Raw genomic sequence first — 22,296 nt, 5'->3', positions numbered from 1 at the left:
TCAAGCATCTCCATTAATGGAGTTGTTAACGAGTCAGTGATGCACTCTGGATATCATTGTCATCCGTAAATCACATTTAAGAGAGGTGAGTTTCTTCCTCAGGTGTGTTTATGGGGGGGGGGGTCTGACTTTCCTGCAATGGCAAACTGAGAAATTGCCTGTACTGTATATTGATGCCACAATTTTTGCGATGCATACACATCTGTCAGATTCACACAGATGCACTTCAAACAGATACAGTACACACGTGCACATGTGCAGGTACACACACGCACAGCGTCGCACACACATCGGTTTGCAAACATTTCGGGATATTGCATTAACTTCATTCATTCATTCATTTAATATCCCCTAACCTAACTTCAACCAATCTAACCCTAACAGATACACGTCTAACCTTAACCCTTATGACAAAATAGCCAAATTATGTACCAGATTGGACATGCATCCCCAATACACACACACACACACACGCACGCACGCACGCATGCACGCACACACACACACACACACACACACACACACACAGAGTCATAAATTAAAGCAAGTAACACTCAACCCCATGCTCTAGTGCTCATACACATAAACTCTACCAACAAGCCGAAACGACACATTTTCCCAACCTTGAAAATTGTTGTCCATTTCAGCAAATGAGGTGCATTAGAGGTGTCTGAGTCATTACAGGGGAGCTCATAAATGCCATAATCAGCCAGCATGAGGTGTGAGTGGTCATAATCACTGGAGAGAAACATGGAGGAGCCATGAGACAGACGATGAGAGACTGTGGGGGTGATGATGATAATGATGAGAGGACGACTGCAATAGGAAGGGTCGGCCAACACATTGTCCCCGAGGGGAAGGAGTTCCAGATGTGATGAGGCGTGCCATACAGTGCTCCCCCAGTTTCTGCCCTTGGCAGAGAAGGTAGGGGAGAGGTGGTAATGGTGTGGTGTGGCACATGCACAATTATGTGTGCATGCTTTAGAGTGATAGTTTACTGTGCGCACCCAAACTATGTGCAGACTTAGACTTGGGACTGCAACTGTCACTACAGATCCCACAGTAAAAATGCTAATAAACGGCTTAAAAATCGTAAAAAAATGTGGGTTGTTGCTGCCACAACTGATGAGACCGTTTTGTAATTAAAGCTTCTGCGCTGTATTGAACACACACACGTGCGTGCGCGCGTGCGTGTGGACAGAACAGGCAGAGTGGACAGAACAGGCAGAGTGGACAAAACAGGCAGAGTGGACAGAACAGGCAGAGTGAGAAAGAGACAAACAAAAACTCAACTTACTGGACTTAAGCCCTTTGAGTGTCTGCCAGGACCTCCCTCCTCCAGCTGTTTCTCTTCCTGTTCCCCTGGAGGTTCCACCTCACGGCCTTGGTGAGTGTGATGTCGGTGGCTTGTTTCCTTGGGATGTGTGACCCTAATGCTCCTAGAAGAAACAAAGAGGCAGACAGTACATTTTGATGAAAGGAAGGAGGGAATGATGCGGGCGGGAGTGACAGGAGGAGGACAGAGAGTCTTCAAGAAGTAAATCACATGCTGCCACAAATTAACATAATTTTTCCATGCGTCTTGTTTAGTAATAATATTTCACCATCTGTGGAAGGGTATTTTAATCAAACGAAAACCCTAGGCAGTCCCTGGTAAATTTATAGCGGAGGTTTATTCCATGATTCCCATTTCCCATAACGGTGTTGAAGATAAGTGAATAATGAATGTAAAATGCAATCAACTTAATGAACTCTCTGTTATTTTCAAATGTCAAATCAACCTAATGTGCTTTTCTTCAAATTAGACATTGAGAGGGGCTCACCAGGTAAGAATGCATAATCCACATAAATAAGGCTATAGTCCTTCCCGCAGCTGGCTCAGTTTCAAATCTAACCCGAGGGTCTTTGTTGCAAGTCACCATCAACTGATGGTTTTAATACCTGGATATCACACCGCGCTGTGATAGGTTGGGTTTATGAATGGTCACTAAAGAGAGATTTCAGAGGTGTTTGCACGTCGTGGAAGTTGGCTCATGTCTCTTCCAAACTATCGCTGCTTTTCACTCGCTTCACTGCTGAATGAAGCTAGTTCGGCTAGTCACAAGATCTTGTTGGCGCAGAACACCTGAAATCAGTTCTGAGACCACCCACCTGAAGCGATCTTCATCAGATCAAAAGCCCTGCCCTTTTTTATTAAAGAAACTTGCATTGACCCAAGTGTTGCTGAACCTCCTTCTCCTGTGTCATGCCTGATGTCTAAATCCCAAGATGATGACCATCATCTTGGGATGGGGGGGGGGGGGGGGAGCAAAACCCAACAACAACAAAAAAAAAAACATTTTAAAACCGTTATCCGATATGCATCATTCTTAACATGAACTTGTGTCTGTTGTTGCGCCTCTCTCTCTCTTGCAAAAAGACAAATGCCTAAGATTTCCCATCTCTCTGCCTCTGTTATTGTATGACCTCATACATTCATAAATGCATCAGGCAAGATCAGAGATCCACCATCAGCCCCATCAAGGTCATCAGTTGTTATGTAGATCTACAGCCCAGACTGTCCTTGGCATTTCTTCTTTGCCTCAGACAGAAATCAGTACAGTCAAGCTGCAGTTCCTGCATTCCCAGCAGGATATTAAATGGCACTCCAAGTGAGTCGAACAACATCCATTCCACACTTACAGGGGGGGATATGTATTGATCCACTTTATTATGACAGTGATGGAGTGTGAGTAACAGAGATCTCTTTACCTTTGTCTCTACCAGCCAGAGACTGACATCAGCTGCCCAGCTGGAAGCACAGCGTGTGCCTGGATAACACCTGCACGGTGCTGGGTAACTGGCCAGGGGAAAGTATAGCTTCAAAGCGTGCATCAGAGCCGTACGGACACAGTGTCCACTGCAAGCAGCCCACATAGATATTGATTAGCTCCTCTGCCCTGTGGGAGCAAACTATACAGTGTGCACGCCACCCACCCTGATCTCCCCAATCCCATCCAAGGATCTTTGTGTTCTCTCCGTTGCAGTATATGAGTGTGAAACTGAATGTTGCAAATGCATGATTGAGGGCAGCCAGGCCCATTGCATACATCAGTGTAACAATGTTAATGACTAAACCATAAAACCTTTAATCGATAATAAGAGTTGTAATCTATTGATACTATCAGTATTTTATTTATTAATTATTTCTTTTTTTTTTCATTATTAAGTCAGGCAACTATTTGCTAAAATGTTATTTAAGTTTAAGTATATTTTTCATGTAAGCCTAGTGTGCATTTTATTTATTCTGTTTACCATGCTGCTGGGTAGCCTATAGCTTACGGTGTGTGAATCCTTTTACTTTATACTGCTATTGCACATATGAAAATAAACCTCCTTTCTTATGAAAAACCAAATTCATTGTATTGGTAATTTCACACAACAGACATTCATCCATTGTAAATAGTGCATTTTTGTGTTGTGAACGAATTTTGACAAACAAAAAGGGATTATGAAAATCTTTCAAAAAGAGCAACGCTACACAAGTGATATTAACGGTGTGCAATGTTATATCGATATCATGATTCATGAGTACTAGATGTCGTGTTATTTGGGATATCGTAATATTGCGATATGGCATGAGTGCTGTCTATTCCTGGTTGACTTTTCGAGTTGTTCTACTGTTTGCATTTACCCACTTATAGTTATTATGTAGGCATTACTGATGATTATTTATCAAAGATCTCATCTTGTAAATATGTTCTGAAAACACCAATAGTCAGCCCCTCAACATTATCACAATATCGATATTGACTTATATGGTCAACAATATTGTGATTTTAGATTTTGTCCATACTGTAACTGTATCACCCAGCCCTATGATTAATTTGTCACTTACATGTAATAGCTCAATTATACTTCGTTGTGCCACCGCCTCAACATTTTTCTGTAGAAAATCAGTTATTTTAGCTGAGTGTCACGGTCAGACAGTTGAAAAATCAGCTATTTTTGACAGCCACACTATGGAGTGTAAATTAGGCTTAAAAGAGTCGAAAGTGGAATGACTGCACTGCTGGCAGGGATAAAGAATCACAGATTACAGTCCTCAAATGCGGTGTAGCTGTATGTGTGTGTGTGTGTGTGTGTGTGGGGGGGGGGGGGTCAGAAGAAGCGAGGAGGTTAGGGGAAAGAATGATGGCTTTGGTCTCACGGGTCCAACGTTTCCAATCCTTTGACATACGTACGCACGCACGCACGCACGCACGCACGCACGCACGCACGCACACACACAGTATAGTTTCTCTCTCCCATCTCTCCCACACAGGCATGTGCACACACAGAAGCATACCCAAAGCATGTGACAGTCAGAGGAAATTAATGATGGAGATAAACGTGAGCCAATATCCTCACACACACACACACACACGCACACACGCACACGCACACACACACACACACACACACACACACACACACACACACACACACACACACACACACACACACACACACACACACACACACACACAGTTTTCTTACTGATAACACTAGACACAAAATATGTGAGGGGAGAGGCAGAAGGAAGACTGGATTACGCACTGGGAAGTGTAGTCACATTAAGCTTCACATTAAGATTGAACTCTTGGCCTATATAGTGGCCTATGTAGAACAACACCCAAAAGGCTACAGATAAGGGCACTAGCTAGCCTAATTAACTTCATTTGTGAATGAAACCCAATTAATGTTCTTTGTCAACAGTAAATGTAAACAACCTGAACTCCCTCCATGATGATGTAGAGTTAAGGGGCAACCTCTAGCTACTCAGGAAGAGAGAGAGACAAAAAGAAGAGGGTCTGAAAGAGAGAGAGAGAGGGGGGGGGTCGGCCTAGCTCAGTGGTTCCCACACCTTTTAGCTCAAGACCCAAAAGAGAAATCTGACGTCTCCCCGGGACCCAAACTAGTGAAAATAGCCGAACTACAAGCTCACAACAGCGAGCTTGTAGATCTGCTATTTTCACTACTGTGGAGGCCAAACCACAGAGATAACATTTCATATTGATTCATCACATCAAGCAGTGACAACAAAGGTCTGTTTTTTTTGACAAAACACAACAAATAAACAGCACAACAGCACAAACAATAAAATAGGTACAGTAATCAATGTGTATGCAAATGTAATCAATGTACATGTTAACATTTCATATTGATATTCATAATTAATAATGTGAATTAGTAAAAATGGTAATAAAACCTAAATAATTGGGGCCAAGTGCACTGATAGTATTCTCGCTATTGTTCCTGTGCAAGTCAAAGTGAAGATAGGCAACAAAGTGCTGACTTGCTACGCATTCCTGCACTAACAAGCTCATGAATGACCTCAATCTGCAAGGAATTAAGGTGAACATCCTTCTCACCACTATGGGAGAACAAAAGACAATCTCCTGCAATGCTGTAACAGATCTGGAAGTGAGTAATCTAGATGGAGATGACTACATGGAACTCACTGATGTGTTTACACAACAGGCTTTCCCTGTGAATAAGGAGAATATCCCAACCCAGGAAGATGTGGATAAGTGGCCTCATCTACGTGATGTGCAAATCCCATCAATTGAGGCAGACATAGGTCTCTTGATTGGGACTGATGTTGCAAAGGCTTTGGAACCAGAGGAGGTAATCCGCAGTGTTAAGGATGGACCTTATGCAGTACGCACAGCTTTGGGATGGACCATAAATGGACCACTGCATGGTCCAAAGACTGGATATCCACAGATCCTGATCAATCGGATCTCTGTCACTAGACTGGAAGAATTGTGGACTCAACCATTTAAGTATGATTTTCCTGAGACTGCTCAAGGAGAGCAGCTGGAAATGTCTAAGGAAGATAAGTTGTTTATGGATTATGGATAAGTTGTTTATTTGTTTTCAATCAACAAAACTTGAGAATGGCCACTATTCTATTGCTTACCATTGAAGAATACTGATATTAAAATGCCCAACAACAGAGCTTTAGCAGAACAGCGGGTGCTTAACATAAAGAAAAAGCTTAAGAGGGATCAGTCATTCCAAGAAGACTATGTCAGATTCATGGAAGATATGATCAAAATGATGTAGTATCTGTGTTCTTGCTTACTGTAAGTCGCTCTGGATTAAGAGCGTCTGCTATTGCCTAAACTGTAAACTGTAACTGTAAACAAGGGCTACGCTGTGAAAGTCCCAGATGAAGAGTTAAGCCGCTATGATGGAAAAGTGTGGTTTATCCCACATCACCACGTATATCACCCCAAAAAACACAAAATACGGGTGGTATTCGACTGTGGTGCTTCGCGTATCAGGGAAAAGCGCTTAGCGAAGAACTACTGCAGGGGCCAGACATGACAAGCAGTCTGATTGGGGTCCTAACAAGGTTACGCCAAGAACAGGTGGCTATCATGGCTGATGTGGAAGCTACTGTATGTTCCACCAGGTTAAAGGAGTAGTTCATCCAAAAAATGACTTATTTTCTATCAATTGCCCACCCCATGAAGCCTTGAATTCATGGATTTGTTTTTGTTGCATTCCTAAGCTAATTTGATTCCCGTCTCCTACCGACTAGTGTATCCGGTAGGAGACACAAAGTAGATTATTTGTGTCTCCTACCGGAAATACACATGGTCATCAAATTGTTGGCTTAGGAATGCGACAAAAACAAAAATAAATCCATGAATTCAAGGCTTCATGGGGTGTGCAATTGATATAAAATAAGTCATTTTTTGGGTGAACTCCTCCTTTAAGGACAGGTCCCACCAGAAGATGCTGACCTTCTTAGGTTCTTGTGGTGGCCAGAAGGTGGCGTCTCACATGCACTGCAGGAGTACACTTGTTTGGTGCCACTTCCTCACCAAGCTGTGTGATTTTTTCGGAAATACTAAAGTGAGCAAATGAGTAAGTCACATGCTTACACAAGTCACAAGTCACAAGTCACAAGTGGACAATTTAAGCCTCTTCAACTACTTCTTAAAAGTAGTTTTTGGGGAATTATTTTGAAAAACGTTTTTTGAAAGTCTTTTGAAATACTAATAATAAAAAACAAAACGTAGGAAACAAAAAATAAGGGGACATTTACTCGCGACCCACAAGAATCATTTTGCGACCCACAAATGGGTCCCGACCCACTGTTTGGGAAACCAGCCTACAAAATGAGAGACCCAGCAGCACATAGGAGCATAAATATCTTAGGAACGCACGGTAGCAGCAGCCAGAGGATGCGCCGAGGTAATTAGGCGCGGATACATGCATGGAAAGCCCGGGATAATGAGGATTTGAGGAGAGGTCGCCAAGAAGGCTGCCACAGTCTTATTGAATTTATTAGATTTCACAAATTCATTAAAAAATATATTTTTTGAAAGAAAATGGGCAAAATAAAGGGTGTGCATCGTGTCGGCATGGGTAAAGAACATTATGATATATTTTGGTCTGTCTCTGTGCTTTTGTCTGGGAGATATTGCATTTCACAAAAAATGCCATCTGTAATTTATTGACGGTCCCTAAAAATAAATTCGAATATCCAACTGGGTGAGAAGAATATCCAACCTTTAAACCAACTTCACCCACGGTTTAGGATTTAGCGTGGTGGTGGTGGTGCTGCCACTTTTTTCTTTGGCTCGCAGTTATCATGGGGATCGACCGGCGACGGAGAGCTTCCATGGCTCTTACCTTGAACTTCCTCGCCCTGTTCCTCGCCGTGTCCGCGCTGACCACCAGCCACTGGTGCGAGGGCACGCGGAAAGTGGCGAAGCCGTTCTGCACGGGGCCGTCCAGCAACAGCGGCCCCAGGAAGACCTACTGCATCAGGTACAACAGCTCCAACGTCAACAACACGCGGCTGGTCCAGTACATCGTGGAGACGGGCGAGGACAAGTACCTGATGAGGAAGTTTCACACCGGGATCTGGTTCTCCTGCGAGCAGAACGTCAACATGAGCGGTGAGTTTGTTTGTTGTTACGACGCACCTGGTGCTGATGAGGGAACTTTGAGCGCGTAATGGTGGGAACCTAAACAGCCAGAGGCGCGACATACGCGCGTCTTCTCTGGTTTTGGCGTCCTTTTTGTCATTCAGAATTTTAAGGGTTTGTCCTTTTAAGTTAACATGAACATAGCTTTTCTTGTTTGTCTCTTCAGTTTTTACACTTTTAAAAATGTTTTTGTGTGCGTAATTTATCATTGTATGCCTTGTTTTGACCGATGCGATGATGAAGCAGTTTTTGTTTTATAGCCCACTGCTCTTATCTTGACCCAAAAAACAATGAGCACTAGGGCTGGGACTTGTTAATCCATATGAATGTGAAGCTACAGTAGCTGCTATTGGACAGTGGTGGAAAAAGTATTCGCATGTTTTACTTAAGTAAAAGTATCAATACTGCAATGTAGAAATACTCTGTTACAAGTAAAAGTCGGGAATTCAAAATTAGAATTGTACAAAATGTACTTAAAGTACCAAAACTAGAAAGTACTCATTATGCAGAATGTCCCGTTTTCACTAGTTTTCAAATGTGTAAAATGTATAAAAAATGTTTTGAAAATAGCAGATCTACAACTCTTCACGATGCAACACATTGGGAGCTTGTAGATCTGCTATTTTCAAATGGTCGAAATGTAGCCAATATAGGGCTGAATGTGGTTGATGTATGTTTTGTAATAATAATCAATTATTTGAAAACTTAGTTAGCCTACTAGTTACTTTGTAGATTTTGTAGTGTAGTAAAAGTACAATATTTGCCTCTGAGATGTAGTGGAGTAAAAGTACTGAAAATTGGAAATACCCCAGTAAAGTAAAAATACCTCAAAATTCTAGTTAAGTACAGTATTTGAGTAAATGTACTTAGTTACTTTACACCACTGGTTACGACGCACCTGGTGCTGATGGAACTTTGACTGAGCACTTTGACTTGGGAACCAAAACTGCTCGAGAGGAGAGGCGCCCCACATATACATGCTTCTTCTCTGGTTTTGGCATCCTTTTTGTCATTCAGAATGTTAAGTTTGTCCTTTTTAAGTTAACATGAACATGGCTTGTTTTGTTTTTTGCGTAATATCATTATATGCCTTTTTTTGTCTGATGCAATGATGAAGCACTTTTAGTTTTGTAGCCTACTGTTTTTTTTTAAATATTGAATACAGTGGTACGATTATACAATGGTTCTAAAAGGATAACACAAAAAGCCCTAAGGGCTTGTTTCCATTGTGGTGTATTCAATTCATCGAGAGCACTTATTATTATTTGACCCAAAAAAAGTGGGTAGGGCTGGGACTTGTTACTCCATATGAATGTGAAGCCATTGGAATATTTAGGGATTCCACATAAGCCAGCTGAGACATGCATGCATGGTCCCCTGAACATATCTGCTGTTTGTCACTAGAATGCTCAAATCTGATCGTAAGAATACCGTTACCAGTGATAGGCTATCCAACATGATATTGACCAGATAAAACTGTTGCACACCGGATTTAAGGCAGGATGTTTAGAGATGTTGGGGAGGCCTGAGGCAAGTGTTGCATAAATTGATGAAATTGTGAAAAATAATACACATTTAAGCACATTTAAGCTGTATACCATGGGGTGAGAGTGCATGCAATGGGCTATGCCTCTCACACCGGAAATTGATGGAACATACTGCAGATCACATACTGTACCACTGAGACAAGTATATTGCAGTATTAAGTGATGCCACACACGGTGTCAATTGAAAGAGTGTGCAGTTTGACAAAATGTGCAATCTCTTTCAGGTGAACACTGCAGAAGTTTCCTGTATGTTGCACCTGAAAATGAAAGAGGTAAGCCTGGGTAACAAACAGCAACGTTGTGTTATTGCATTAACATAGTACATGTGTGATCCCATGCCACCCCATCCTCATGCTTCTGAGACAGGCACCACAGACGTTTCAGCGCAGGTTTCTCATCATCACTCATTCCTCAGCATCAGGCAATACAACCAGAGTATACCTATTCAATTCAGTTCAATTCAAACTTTATTCCAGACACACAGGGGGTCCATAGAGCATACATATAAAAACATCATACAATAAAATAATAAAAACAATACATAATAAACAACAATAGCATACGAAGACATAAAATCATACATACTAGAGGCATGGCTCTCCAGTGTTTCCGCAGCCTAGACGAGTACCGGAGGCAGCTCTTCCCAGGATTGACTATATCCTCAATAATACTGTTCCGGGACTCATCCATGCGGGACATGAAACCGTACATGGAGTGTCTTAAGAGAGCCTCACAAGTGTGGATACCACAAGTCACAAATAAGTGACTGGCACTATGCCATCTAGGGACATTAAGTAGAATCCTCAGGGCATCATTGTATGCCACCTTAAGCCTTTGCATACTACCCTTCTTGTATATGCACCACAAGAAGGCTGTATAATATGCATACATATGAATGGCAAGGATATCAAATTCAAACAATTTTCAAAGGCATCACAGTGTCTTACACCTTCCATTAAACCTCAGTATTAATGATGGGAGGCTGAAATGTGTCACCATTAGGCCTATATACTGTACACCGAAGATCACACTACATGGGTTGTTCGGTGTTGTGTTGAAGGCTATAGTGACACATCTGAAAGCATCCAATTGCTCCATCCCCAAGCAATGTATTACCTGCCCACGAGGAAGATATATCATCTCATATACTGCAAGTCATGGTTGTATACAGGCTTATTAAATCACATTCTATTTGGTATCTCGACAGCAGCCAATATGCTTGACACGGGCAAGTATATGTCACATAAAATTGGATCGTCAATCACACAATCACTTAATCAATCAAGCAAAGGGGCAGTCGATTAAAAAGAAAAAAAAATCAATTTATCCAATGGTCTCATGTCCATCGTGTGTGGGAGGGGAGGCTTGTGTGAGACACCCTCTAATTGCAGTGCTCCTCCTGTTGTCAGTGGCAGTGGCACACCGTCTCTCCCTTATCCTCATGCTCTCTCCATGTCTGATTCAGTCGTCACACAAAAGACTTCCTTTCAGTCTTTTGTAAGGGCCAGGCGCTTGCACTGGAATGAAATGAGATCTATTGTATCACTGACACAACAACAGGTGGATGTATTGTCACTCAACCTCATTCGCGGTGGTGAATGACGTGATTATGGGTTATTCAATTGAGAGCTCTAGTCCGCAGTCAGTGTCTCTCTACTTGAGGAGATGTTATGTGAAAGGGATGTGAATAGATTGCAGCATTTTCTGATACGATATGCAGATATACAGGTGTATATGTCGACTGATGATGAAAATCTATGCGATGCACCCATATGTACGACACTGCAGCAAAATGACAAACAAAAAAACATAGTTATTTCCTATATGCTGATATACAGGTGTAACATTTGTTATTAGAGGAAAATAATATAATCAATACTTGGGAAATGTAAGGACGTTTAAGTCTATGCATTACATTAATAATGTCTTATTTTAATTGTAAAACTTTCTGAAAGGATTATTTTTATATTAATCCAGTTTAGAACAGGTTTTGTTCTTTATTTTCCTATGGAATGTATAATGATGTATAATGAATAGTTCGTTTTGACTAACAGACGTTTTACATTAGTCAACCGTGATAAATTAAGTACATAAAAGCTACCCGCCCCAGGGAAAGGGTGTATACAGTATGCAATTTGTGTAAATTGGGTTTTTATATACAGTATTTCAGGCCCGTTGCCTCGCCTGTCATACCAGCAGGGTGATGTGCAGAGCTAAGCCTGGCCAGTAATATGTCTCTAGCAGATAATGTATCCTTTCCCTGACAGTGAAGGTTAATGATATGGGTGAGTGGGTCACTGGTCCAATCCTCCTCAGCTCACCCCCTCAGCCTCCTCCTTTTCTATCCTTGTCACTCCCGCCCATAACAAACCCCCCCCCCCCCCGCCACGCACTCACCCCAACCGTCCGACTCGCCCATATTTTTTCTCTCAATCCCCCTTCCCCCACACTGTGTCCATGTTTCCTCTGCTATCGTTTACTTAACCGTATGAACCTTCGCGTCGCTATTCTGGGGCCTGTGTCACGTTGTGAGCTTGTAGATTGGCTACTTTTGGGGAAAGGGAGGGGACTAAGTATAGAGCCCTGAGGGACCCCGGTCAACTATATAGTCCATACGGTTTAAGTAACCATGTGCCCTACATCACCCCCCCCCCCCCCCTACAAACACACATACAAAAAAAAACAACGATGCTTTTGTGTGCCTCGCTCCTATTTCTTCATTGTTGCCGTTTGATCTCTACAGGAGTGCTTTGGCTGTGCATCGTGGCGGAGTGCCTGTACATTCTCCTGTTGGGCACTGGGGGCATCCTCATGTCTATTGAAGTGTGTCACTTTGGCAATGTCATCAATGGACTGAAGCTCAACGCCTTCGCTGCCATTTTCACTGTCCTCTCAGGTATACAGCCGCCGTCGCTCTCCACAATGAAACATGAGTTTGCAATGGGACGGAGGACAGTTCTGGTGTCTTAATCTGTTCACAATGTTGTGTTCCATGCCATGCCTTTTGGACTGAGTTCCCTGTCATAACCAACAAGATTATTTTTTGTCAGTGCTCTATTTTCCATGCTACCGGTCTTACAGCCCACCCAACAACTTTGGTAGCAGGTTTGGGGTGTCCCCCTTTTGTCGAGTTAATCACAGTGACCTCTCTAATCTGGTGTGTGAAAATAAAAAAATATATATAAATGTTTATTATTTATTTTCCTCACATTATCTAATCTAGTCTGGCAAAATATTACAAAGCCCATGGAATTTTAAATATTGCTTTTTAAGAAGGTACTAAACTCCTAAATTGGCCCAGCATGTTGTGTTATCACCATGGCTTTATCCTGCCCATAAAATGTTTGTTTCTAATGGTTGGAAAGAATTATAGAGGGGAGTACATCCCATTGTAATGAGCTCTGAAGGAACAGTAGAAGAGAGAGTCACGCAAAATGTATTAAAGCTATTCATCACAGAGAACTACAAAGAGGAGAAATATTAAGATGTAGTATGAGGGTATTAGTAGGTAGGTGGGTGTGTGTGTGTGTGTGTGTGTGTGTGTGTGTGTGTGTGTGTGTGTGTGTGTGTGTGTGTGTGTGTGTGTGTGTGTGTGTGTGTGTGTGTGTGTGTGTGTGTGTGTGTGTGTGTGTGTGTGTGTGTGTGTGTGTGTGTGTGTGTGTGTGTTGGGGCGGGAGGGGGGGGCTTTGGCTTCAACCCAATATCTTTGTAGAGCATAAACTGCCTTTGTGGGTAATTACATTTACTATCTCCATAAAAGCAGCAATTTCCCCAACCCTTCACTGACTCATTGTGCTGCAAGTGGACAAATGTACTGTAACTGATGTTTGTAATGTTTTCAAACACAACAAGACGATGTGATTTTGAATCTGAAGAAGGCGGTATGTCAAAGATGGTTTTGTTGTACAGTGCAATGCAAGTTTGTGTATTCTCCACCGTAGACTGGCATGGCCATTTTCATTTGGGCAAACATGTTGGGTGCAAACATGTTGGGTGCAAATACTAATTCAATAAAGGAGAGATCAAGTTGTTACAAATGAAAAGTTTTATTGAATAAAAGAGAAAACATTTAGACGATTAGAATCCGCTAACATATCCCCGGAGTCTAGACGCTGGCGGTGGCAGTGCAGATGAACCTCCTTCCTTCTCAACTCTAGACAATTGAGACAAGGTGGAATTAGTGATGGAGGTGGGTTGGTCGTTGCTTGTTGAAAACAGAATGACAGGGTCAGAGGCAGTGATATTTAAAGGCGGAGCCAAGATTGGCTGACTGCAGATCGGCTAGAAGTGCTCACACTTCAAGCTGTGAATGACAGGATGTTAGTGAAGCATCCCCAGCAATAAAGATGAAAGTGTGAGAGAGAGATCTTCCTTATTGAATTCATGCTTAGAGCTACATTATAATGTTAGTCCAATTAAAATTGGAACCAGATTCTACCAAATATCTCACTTATTTAAGTGAGATATTGTTGAAACGCCTAGCACATGAATATTTCTTTGCCAGTTGGGCTGGAAAGCATGAGTAAGAGAGAGAATAGATTAAAGATTGTTTTAGATAGGCAATAGATACAATTGTGATAAAAGTCAGTTTTGTTCAGGTAGTTCTGTTCTTAAAAAATAAGGCCATTTGACCTCTCCTAATGTGATTTGCCCAAACCACACATTTATTGATTTTATATGCAGCAACGTGACGTTTCTGTGAATGGGGCGTTCATATAGTTTACGCATGGCAGAACATGGCTAAGCTTGGCGAAAAAGGATTTGTTCTACATGTGCAAACACAAAGCTGCCTCTGATTTGCATAACATTAAGTGATAATATCTTAGGGGGAAAGAATTGTGTTGTTAGGGATGGGAGATTGGGAATTTAGGTGTTTCATGACGCTGCTGCTGTTCTAGAGATTTTCGGGGATTAGAGCATACTCCTGGTTCATTATACGCTACATGTGATGAAAAGTCCAATGTGAAGAGATCCCTTGCTTCAGATGTCAAATTCTAACATGTAACTAACTAAACCATTAAAAAAAGAACACTGACACACAAAGATGAATAAAGATGAATGAGAGGAGAGTGAACCTGACAAGAGCTATAGGAGACTGTGGTATTCTTAGAAAGTTGGACAGAGAGAAAGATAATCTAAAAAAAAAGGGGACAACAGTGTAATGATGATTGATAGCAGGAAAGACAGATAAATAGAGACTGAGAGAATAAGAGAGCAGAACTTAAGGTTGCAACACTCCCAGGTTAGTGCACATGCAAACAATTATGGTTGCATGTACTGTATATAAATGGATATACAATCAACACAGAGTAATGGCAATATGGGATGATCCTAATACAGACCAAAGAGCAAAGTCCCCCCCCCCCCCCCCCAACAAAGTTTCACAATTGCAAATAAATGGAGTGAAGCTGATAATGGTATCGGGTGACATGGAAGTATGCCTGCTTTAATGCAGTACAATATGAATCACTTTACCCATTATAAATGATTGTTTTCTGTTTTCTCATTTGACCGCATTTTTTTTGTAATGATGTATTACGTCGATGGAGCCAACAGTGGCGGTATCCTTCCACTTAATCTAGTATTGAATTATTGCTGCACTAGAGCACTATAGACGTTTTCACTCGGCAAAGTCTTTGCCTTTTCTCACCTGAAGCTGATTGACAGCAGTGCTGTTCTTGTCCACAATGTCCAGGGTTGAATTATTATTGCACTAGAGAACTAGAGACGTTTTCACTCAGCAAAGTCTTTGCCTTTTCTCACCTGAAGCTGATTGACAGCAGTGCTGTTCTTGTCCACAATGTCCAGGGTATAGGACACATAAATCCATGCAGCCTTGGTCTGGCTAGCTGATGCGTGCTTGTCGATAAGGATGTCTGGACACGATTCAGCGATGTTAGGAAGGGTTTTGTATCAAGGGGTGTCTCTCAGACAGCTGACATTGAGTCTGATTCATTCTCAACATGCATACAAACCTCAGCGCACACAAACATGTTCCAAATGGCCTTGAGGACAATTAGAATTGATTGTCCTCAAGGCAAGGAAATGCAAGTTTACTTTGTATAGCATATTACACACACAAAGAAGGCAATTTAAAGTTAATTACATAAGGCTTGGCTCACAGGTCTTTCATCTAAGTGCACACGTGTGTACAGTATGTTAGTTTGCCATTGGGTGTGGGTTGGTGGATGCAGGTCCCTTGGCTTATGAAACTTTCATATCAGCATCTGGACAAACCTGATGACTTTTCCCCACTCATTTACCTTGGTCAAATTAACAAACAGCGAGACATGTCATATCATAAAAAACAATAATAATACAGGTGAGTACTTTACAGCAGAGTTTGGTTCACTGATAACATTATATTGCCACCAAGTGGTGAAAGCAGGGAGGTGCACTGAGTTCTGTTTTTCTTATGTTTCTGTTTCATATTGTGAGGATTTCAGTGTCTGATGAGAGTTATGGATGCATTATCTGTATCAGTAAATCAGTGTTGCCTCTCTGTCTGTCAGGCTTGCTAGGTATGGTGGCCCATATGATGTACACTACAGCCTTTCAGCTGACAGTCCATCTGGGCCCAGAGGACTGGAAGCCTCAGACATGGGACTACAGCTGGTCATACATGTAAGTAAGAACACACTGTGTTTCTCCAATCTGGAATAATAATTGTTGATTCATTTTACTATCCTTTTAGAAATTATGAATGAATAAATACAATTATAACTTGATCATACAATTGCAATATACACAACTTTACAAGCTCTAAGCTGTCTTTTGGTACTATATTATAAATAAACGTTTCTGTTGCTGCTATCACAAGGGGTGTCAAAACAATAACTTGCCTCTCTCCTTCAGTTTGGCGTGGTGTTCCTTTACAGCCTGCATGGCATCCTCGGTCACCACCATCAACCGCTACACAAAGACCATCCTGGAGTTCAAGCACAAGCGCCGGAACATGGAGAAGAACCTAAAGATTAAGCAGAAGCTGCTTGAGCTCGACTCCCCAGAGCAGGTGTGGGACATGTACATCAGCTCCGTCCCCAGCACCGCAGAGGAGCTGCTGGACCTGTCCTCCAGCAGCCGCAAGCTCTCCAACGCCTCTGTCTTCCTGGACCTCAATGACCTGCCTGACACCCAGGGAGAGGAGTACTGTTAAGAATGGGGCCGTGGACAGACAACCGTGTATTTTGATCGCCGAGCACTAAGCTGTGACCCAAGCCTTCTTGTCAGCAGGCCTCACCTTGTACCTCTTCCTGATCATTATGGAGATGAGCGCTGCCGAGGGGGGTTCGAGCTCGGACTTCTGATCGTTGGCTGTCCTTAACCCGGTGTTGTTGTTGTTTTTTATTTTATTAAGGACAAATACTGAGGAGGAAACCAGATTCCCATCGCTTCCCTTAGCTAAGAGTCAACAGAGCACAGCATAGAGGAATCCAACACACTGACTCAGAGTCAGCTCCATAGTCTGCCGCAGAGAGGCCATGCACGCCAGGTCTAACAGTAGAGGGCCTGTCTTTGTGTACTCCCATCCACCTCAGTTCCAAATGCTCTAAACTTCACCTACGAAAGGTTGCACACTCTAATGACTCAAGTCTCTTGCGTAACTACCTGTTTTGTATTGTAAAGATCTAAGGATTCAAAGAAAATGTACAGTGTAATGATGCTAACATTTGTGTGAGAGTGTGTGTGTGTGTGTGTGTGTGTGTGTGTGTGTGTGTGTGTGTGTGTGTGTGTGTGTGTGTGTGTGTGTGTGTGTGTGTGTGTGTGTGTGTGTGTGTGTGTGTGTGTGTGTGTGTGTGTGTGTGTGTGTGTGTGTGTGTGTGTGTGTGTGTGTGTGTGTGTGTGCATGCCTATACAGGTTTGTGTGTGAAAATGTATGAAGCCTCCCAGTTTGCCTTTGAAAATGGTTCATTTTAGCAGCATAGCATAAAAAAAGAGGCTTTGCGTTTCAGTGTTCAAGAGAGCAAATACCTCTATGTATTGACCAATATAATGCTCCCTTACTGGGTGTATAACAGACATTAAGCACTGCCACCCAATTTGTAAACCAAATAGTGTCGGTGACTGCTTGCAATACCATAGATCAACATCCACCTCATTGAGTATATCCATTATTTTAGTTGTGTAGTCACATTGATATCCTAACCCTGTAAAGTAGGTGGTCAGATTGCTATCTTTGGAGATTAGTTTAGTTTATTAGCAAATTGTAACATATAATGTTAACAGTACATATTAAAATAAGTTATTGTGCAAGAAAAGGAAGAAGCCAGCAGGCTTATTTGTAATCCTTTCCTTAATGGAAAGAGGTCATTAAATGGCATACATTAAAAGTGCAATAAGAACAATACGAAGTAATACAAGTTTACAAGGGGACCAGCAGTGCAATAAAGAAGAAAAAGACAGAAAAACGAATTAGTACAAATTACACAACAGAACTAAATCATATGGACTACATTGAGGAAGAAATTAGATACTTTTTTAGATGTTTCTTAAATATTGGCAAGGATAGTGATGACTTAAGTGATGCGTCTGGAGAGCTCCCCAACTGAGGGCCTCTACATTTGATTAAGTTTTATGTTTTGAAGTACTACAAATGGGTAAATTAAAATCATCTTTTTGCCTTGTGGGGTAGGAGTGAATGTCATAAGTAAAAGGAAAACATATATAAAAAGAATAGGGAATGTCTTGTTTGCATTTTTTAAATTTTAACATAAACAGGATTGATGGCTCATGTCTATTTGACTGAGAAATCATTCTCAAAAACCTCTTTTGAACGATCAGTAATTTAGTTACAGTAAGCCTTATCTCCTGTTTCTGTAGCGTGAGGCAGCTTGATGTATAAGTACACCCCCTGTACATGACGCTAGTATGTCGCAGGGACTTGCCCCCAATCCAACCCTTGATGCTGAGTGCCGAGCAGGGAGGCACTGGGTCCCATTTTGCAGAGTCTTTGGTATGACCCGGCCGGGGATCGAACCATGACCTCCGAGTCTCAGGACGGACACTCTAACCACAAGGCCACTGAGCTGGTCTAGTTAGATATGATGGATATGTAGCAGCCCAAACAATATTACAGTCATTAATATGGGGGGAAATTATGCTATAATAAAGAGTTAAATGAGACAAGGGATGAACAAGTGGACAGATCTTTCTCAATATACCAAGCATCTTCATAGACCTCTTACAGTGCATACAGTATAAATCTGTTGTTGCCAGTTTTTGCTTCCACAAAGGAACAGAGAATGTAAAAGATTAGGATACATGGGTGGGGATGACCATGCTGTTTTCCTTTGATTAAAGTTCCAAGTTTCTGATCAAACAGAATGCTCTGAGCTCACAACATTTTAATTGAGGGGAATGCTCCTTCTTCGACTAATAACACTCTAGGGGATCCATTTAGCTGTCTGTGCAAAAAAACATGTGATCATCAATGTGACTTTATACCCTTATGCTGTGTGTGTGGAGGAATACACGCCCTTTGAAGCTTTCTACAGTAAGTAGCTTTTACATGATAGAAACAGGAAAAGGATACCGTGGGCACTTAGTTCAGTAATTGTACATGGATTCTGACAGTTTATTTTATTTTTTCACTTTTGGTTCCAATTACATCATCCCATCATTGCCAAAACATAGCCAACATACTGTAGTCCCTATAATCCTGGTCAAAATGAAAACACAATGCAGTTTGGCAGTTATTCGCATAATGTTATATCTACTGTGTATGTTGTCAACTACAGTACATAGTCGCTTGTGTAGGAATGTCGGCATATCCTCGGCAGATGATGGGCTGCCATGTCACAGGTGTTATTCCTGTTCTAGGTTTTCTTGGGGATGCAAAACTCTTAAGTGCTTTGGGTCCTAAAGCCCTGTTATACTTTGTGGTGTGGCATTGTCGCGTACCGAAAATAGCTACAAGTTGAACTTGGTCAGGGGGGGTCGGCCCTATGTTCATCAGCCCTACAGTATGTTCCCTCAGTTTAGGATTGGGATCAGGGTTATTATGGTTAGGTTGAGGTTGAGGTAACAGGGCTGAGGGAACGTACTGTAGGTACCCTCCCAAATCAGGGGACCAGTTACATTTATGGCCTCCCAAGTTGTCAAGTATTGATTCCAAAATGTTCTATTCGTGGCAGCACCACTATTAAGTAGCCTGCTGACACCAAACAATTCCCAGAGCTGCACCAACAGTCTGCTACTGGCAGATTCTCTATCCTCACAATTAAAGTCACATCCTCCATCTGTTCATCCAATCACCTCTGCCTGGAAATGTCACAACTTTTTGTATTTGACTATTATACATTTTGACGAATTTGCAGACCAGCGTACTCCTTTAAAGTAGGGTAGTCAGTGAAGACGTATACTGTATGAGAGCATTGCATTCCAAAATTATAATAGAGACCAAGATAGTTATTTCATGATCTAGAAGTGCATTTGAAAATGTATGGTGTATATTTGTGTCCTTATTTGCTCAATTTTAAGTGATATGTAAAGTAAAATTGTATTCTAGTAAAGTTTTATGTTCACTTGACAACTGGAACATGGACTGTTGTGTCTTTATCCATAATGTCATATATACAATGTTAGTTAAGAAGCTTAACATTGTATGGCAACAAAATCACTGGATGGGCGTTTGTAACTCAATTATCTTACAGATTGTTCAGACAGTCATAAAACAGTACTCACCTTTCCAACAGAAAGAAAACATTGACAAACATGGCGCCCTCAGCTGCCTAGTCAACTGAACTATGGTGTCCAGTGAGGGACAAAAAGGTGATGCTTGCTGACACCATAGGTGAGGGAGCTTGGCAACAGCGACACCTGCTGACATAAAAAGGCTACTGCCTTACAATTACCAATCCGGGAATCCATCAGTTAAAAACGTTTACATTTTCATGTAAATCTGTCTTGGGAGATTATGTTTACTAACGAAATAAATTATGAATATACTATGTCTTTCTTAGGGAAGAAAATGTACATTTAACCACTTAAATCCTAAATATTTTGTTGACTGGTGTCCCCCAGGGCCCGGGGTCTACATTTCGTCCCCTCTTCAACAAATGTATTGGCAGAAAATAGCAGATTTATAAGCTCACAACCTGTTACAAGTTGTAAGCTTGTAGGTCTGCTATTTTCACAGAATGTTCGCCTATTTTTGCAGAATGTTTGTTTACCTATGATGACATGCCCAGAATAGGGACGCTAGGGCTAATGTGGTTCTCTCTGCAGTTTCTTTGGTTGTCCACATGGGGGTGCTGACATCATACTATGCCAGAGGCAGTGATATGACCATACATTATTTGACCACAACATCTACCCCTCTTAATATGTTGAAATAGATGCATACTGGGACACAGAAGCCCACTTGACAATTTAATACCAATTGTTCTTAAACATGAATGGTTCCAGTCTGTGAACTTGAAACATGAAAAGTTTCATGGCTCTCTAACAATTAGATTTTGAGATCTCTTGTGTGCAAGTGGAAGCCTAATAGACTGGCACTTGAAGAAAGGCCATGGGTCGGGTCACCATCAGTAGGGTTCAGACTACAAGGAGCATGAAAGTGCACAGCAAATACAGCCTGTAGTCCTCAAAATATCTTATGACCAATGTGAGATGGACTCACCCATATCCTTTAAAGTGCACCCGCAAGGCCGTAGTCAGAGAGCGCTCTTCAACTATAATGCAATCTGAATCCATTTGATAAAAACAAATTTGCCCCTTTATACTAATTTGCTTGCTTCCTGCTCAAGGGCCCCATAGGAGAGCTCCTTTTCAACTAAACAGCAATGCCTACTGACAGATTTTTATTGCAAATTGAAAATCTGTCTTGAGAGATTAGGTATAATGCATTACCATATGTATACACTCCCTCTGGAGGGAAACTGAAACCACAAAACCATGGTGGTGAGGGGAAAATGGCCAGACCACTCCGGCCTCCTTATAGCTATGGGTGTCCCCTATTAAACTATGTATAGCACCTACCACCTACCAGTGGACAGATGCCCTATCCAATCGTAAAAATGTTCTTCATGGTCAGTATAAGTGTGCATACTGTGCAATGTTTCATTTTCTTATCAGAAGGTGTACGGATTCCGATGATTTTTGGCTGTTCCACTGGACTATAATACTCCCACCTGGGCAGAGATGTGATGTGATGATGACCTTGATTGAGACCTGCCACTGATTGCAGACATCACTTGTAGCATCTGCTTCCCACTGTGATGTACTTGCTGTGATGCAAGGATGTGAATGCTTACCACTTCTCACAACTGATCGAAAACCTGCAGGCTTCAATGTGAGTTTTCAGGACAACAATAAGGAACTCAGACAATATTAAATAGCTTAAAAATAGTTTTAATGTTTTATGCTTTCAAACTAGTGCAAATACATGCAAACTGAAAATCAAGATCACTGCAAGCAGGCCCTGTCACAATAGTAGACCTCCAAAGCTGTATACATCAAGTCAGAATAAATGGCCGTTGATGAATTTGACCAACACACACATCGATTTGACCTATTCTTGTTTTGGCTCTCTTCCAGTGGTCCTCTTTATCCAGGGTAGAATGGTGTCGCCATGGGATGCTAACCTAAGCCACTCATAGATCTGTGCCAGTGGGCACCAGCGCTAGGAGGGCAAGTGATCCCCCCCCAGCTCCTCGACATCCACTTATCCACATTCATTATTCAAGAATACAAAACCACTCAGTCAAATCTGAGCTCATACAAAGATTTGCGACTCTGCCCTCTCTGCTGCTCTCCACATAAAAGATTCATCCGAC

At 41.8% G+C, this 22,296-nt stretch overlaps 2 protein-coding genes across 3 annotated transcripts in view; one reads left to right on the top strand and one right to left on the bottom strand.

Annotated features, from left to right (window-relative positions):
• Positions 1-7,630: 7,630 nt before the first annotated feature.
• Positions 7,631-16,673, top strand: gsg1l2b (gsg1-like 2b; the record flags this gene model as incomplete). Its single annotated transcript, XM_084079188.1, has 5 exons — positions 7,631-7,940; positions 9,742-9,789; positions 12,261-12,413; positions 16,030-16,141; positions 16,373-16,673. 5 exons carry the CDS (start codon positions 7,631-7,633, stop codon positions 16,671-16,673), a joined length of 924 nt encoding a protein of 307 aa, XP_083935314.1.
• A 5,348-nt stretch (positions 16,674-22,021) lies between these two features.
• The window catches only part of hs3st3l (heparan sulfate (glucosamine) 3-O-sulfotransferase 3-like), an 11,965-nt gene continuing 11,690 nt past the window's right edge, over positions 22,022-22,296 (bottom strand). For both annotated transcript variants that reach the window (XM_084079186.1, XM_084079187.1), the window contains exon 3: positions 22,022-22,296. This exon is cut by the window's right edge and continues 1,145 nt beyond it. The gene's annotated coding sequence lies outside the window, so the exon portion shown is untranslated.

Source organism: Gymnoscopelus microlampas (genome assembly GCF_963454915.1).
Source record: "Gymnoscopelus microlampas genome assembly, chromosome: 14".
NCBI classification, from domain to species: domain Eukaryota; kingdom Metazoa; phylum Chordata; class Actinopteri; order Myctophiformes; family Myctophidae; genus Gymnoscopelus; species Gymnoscopelus microlampas.
Note: the sequence above shows the minus strand (reverse complement) of the source record. Positions and strands in the feature narration are given on the sequence as shown.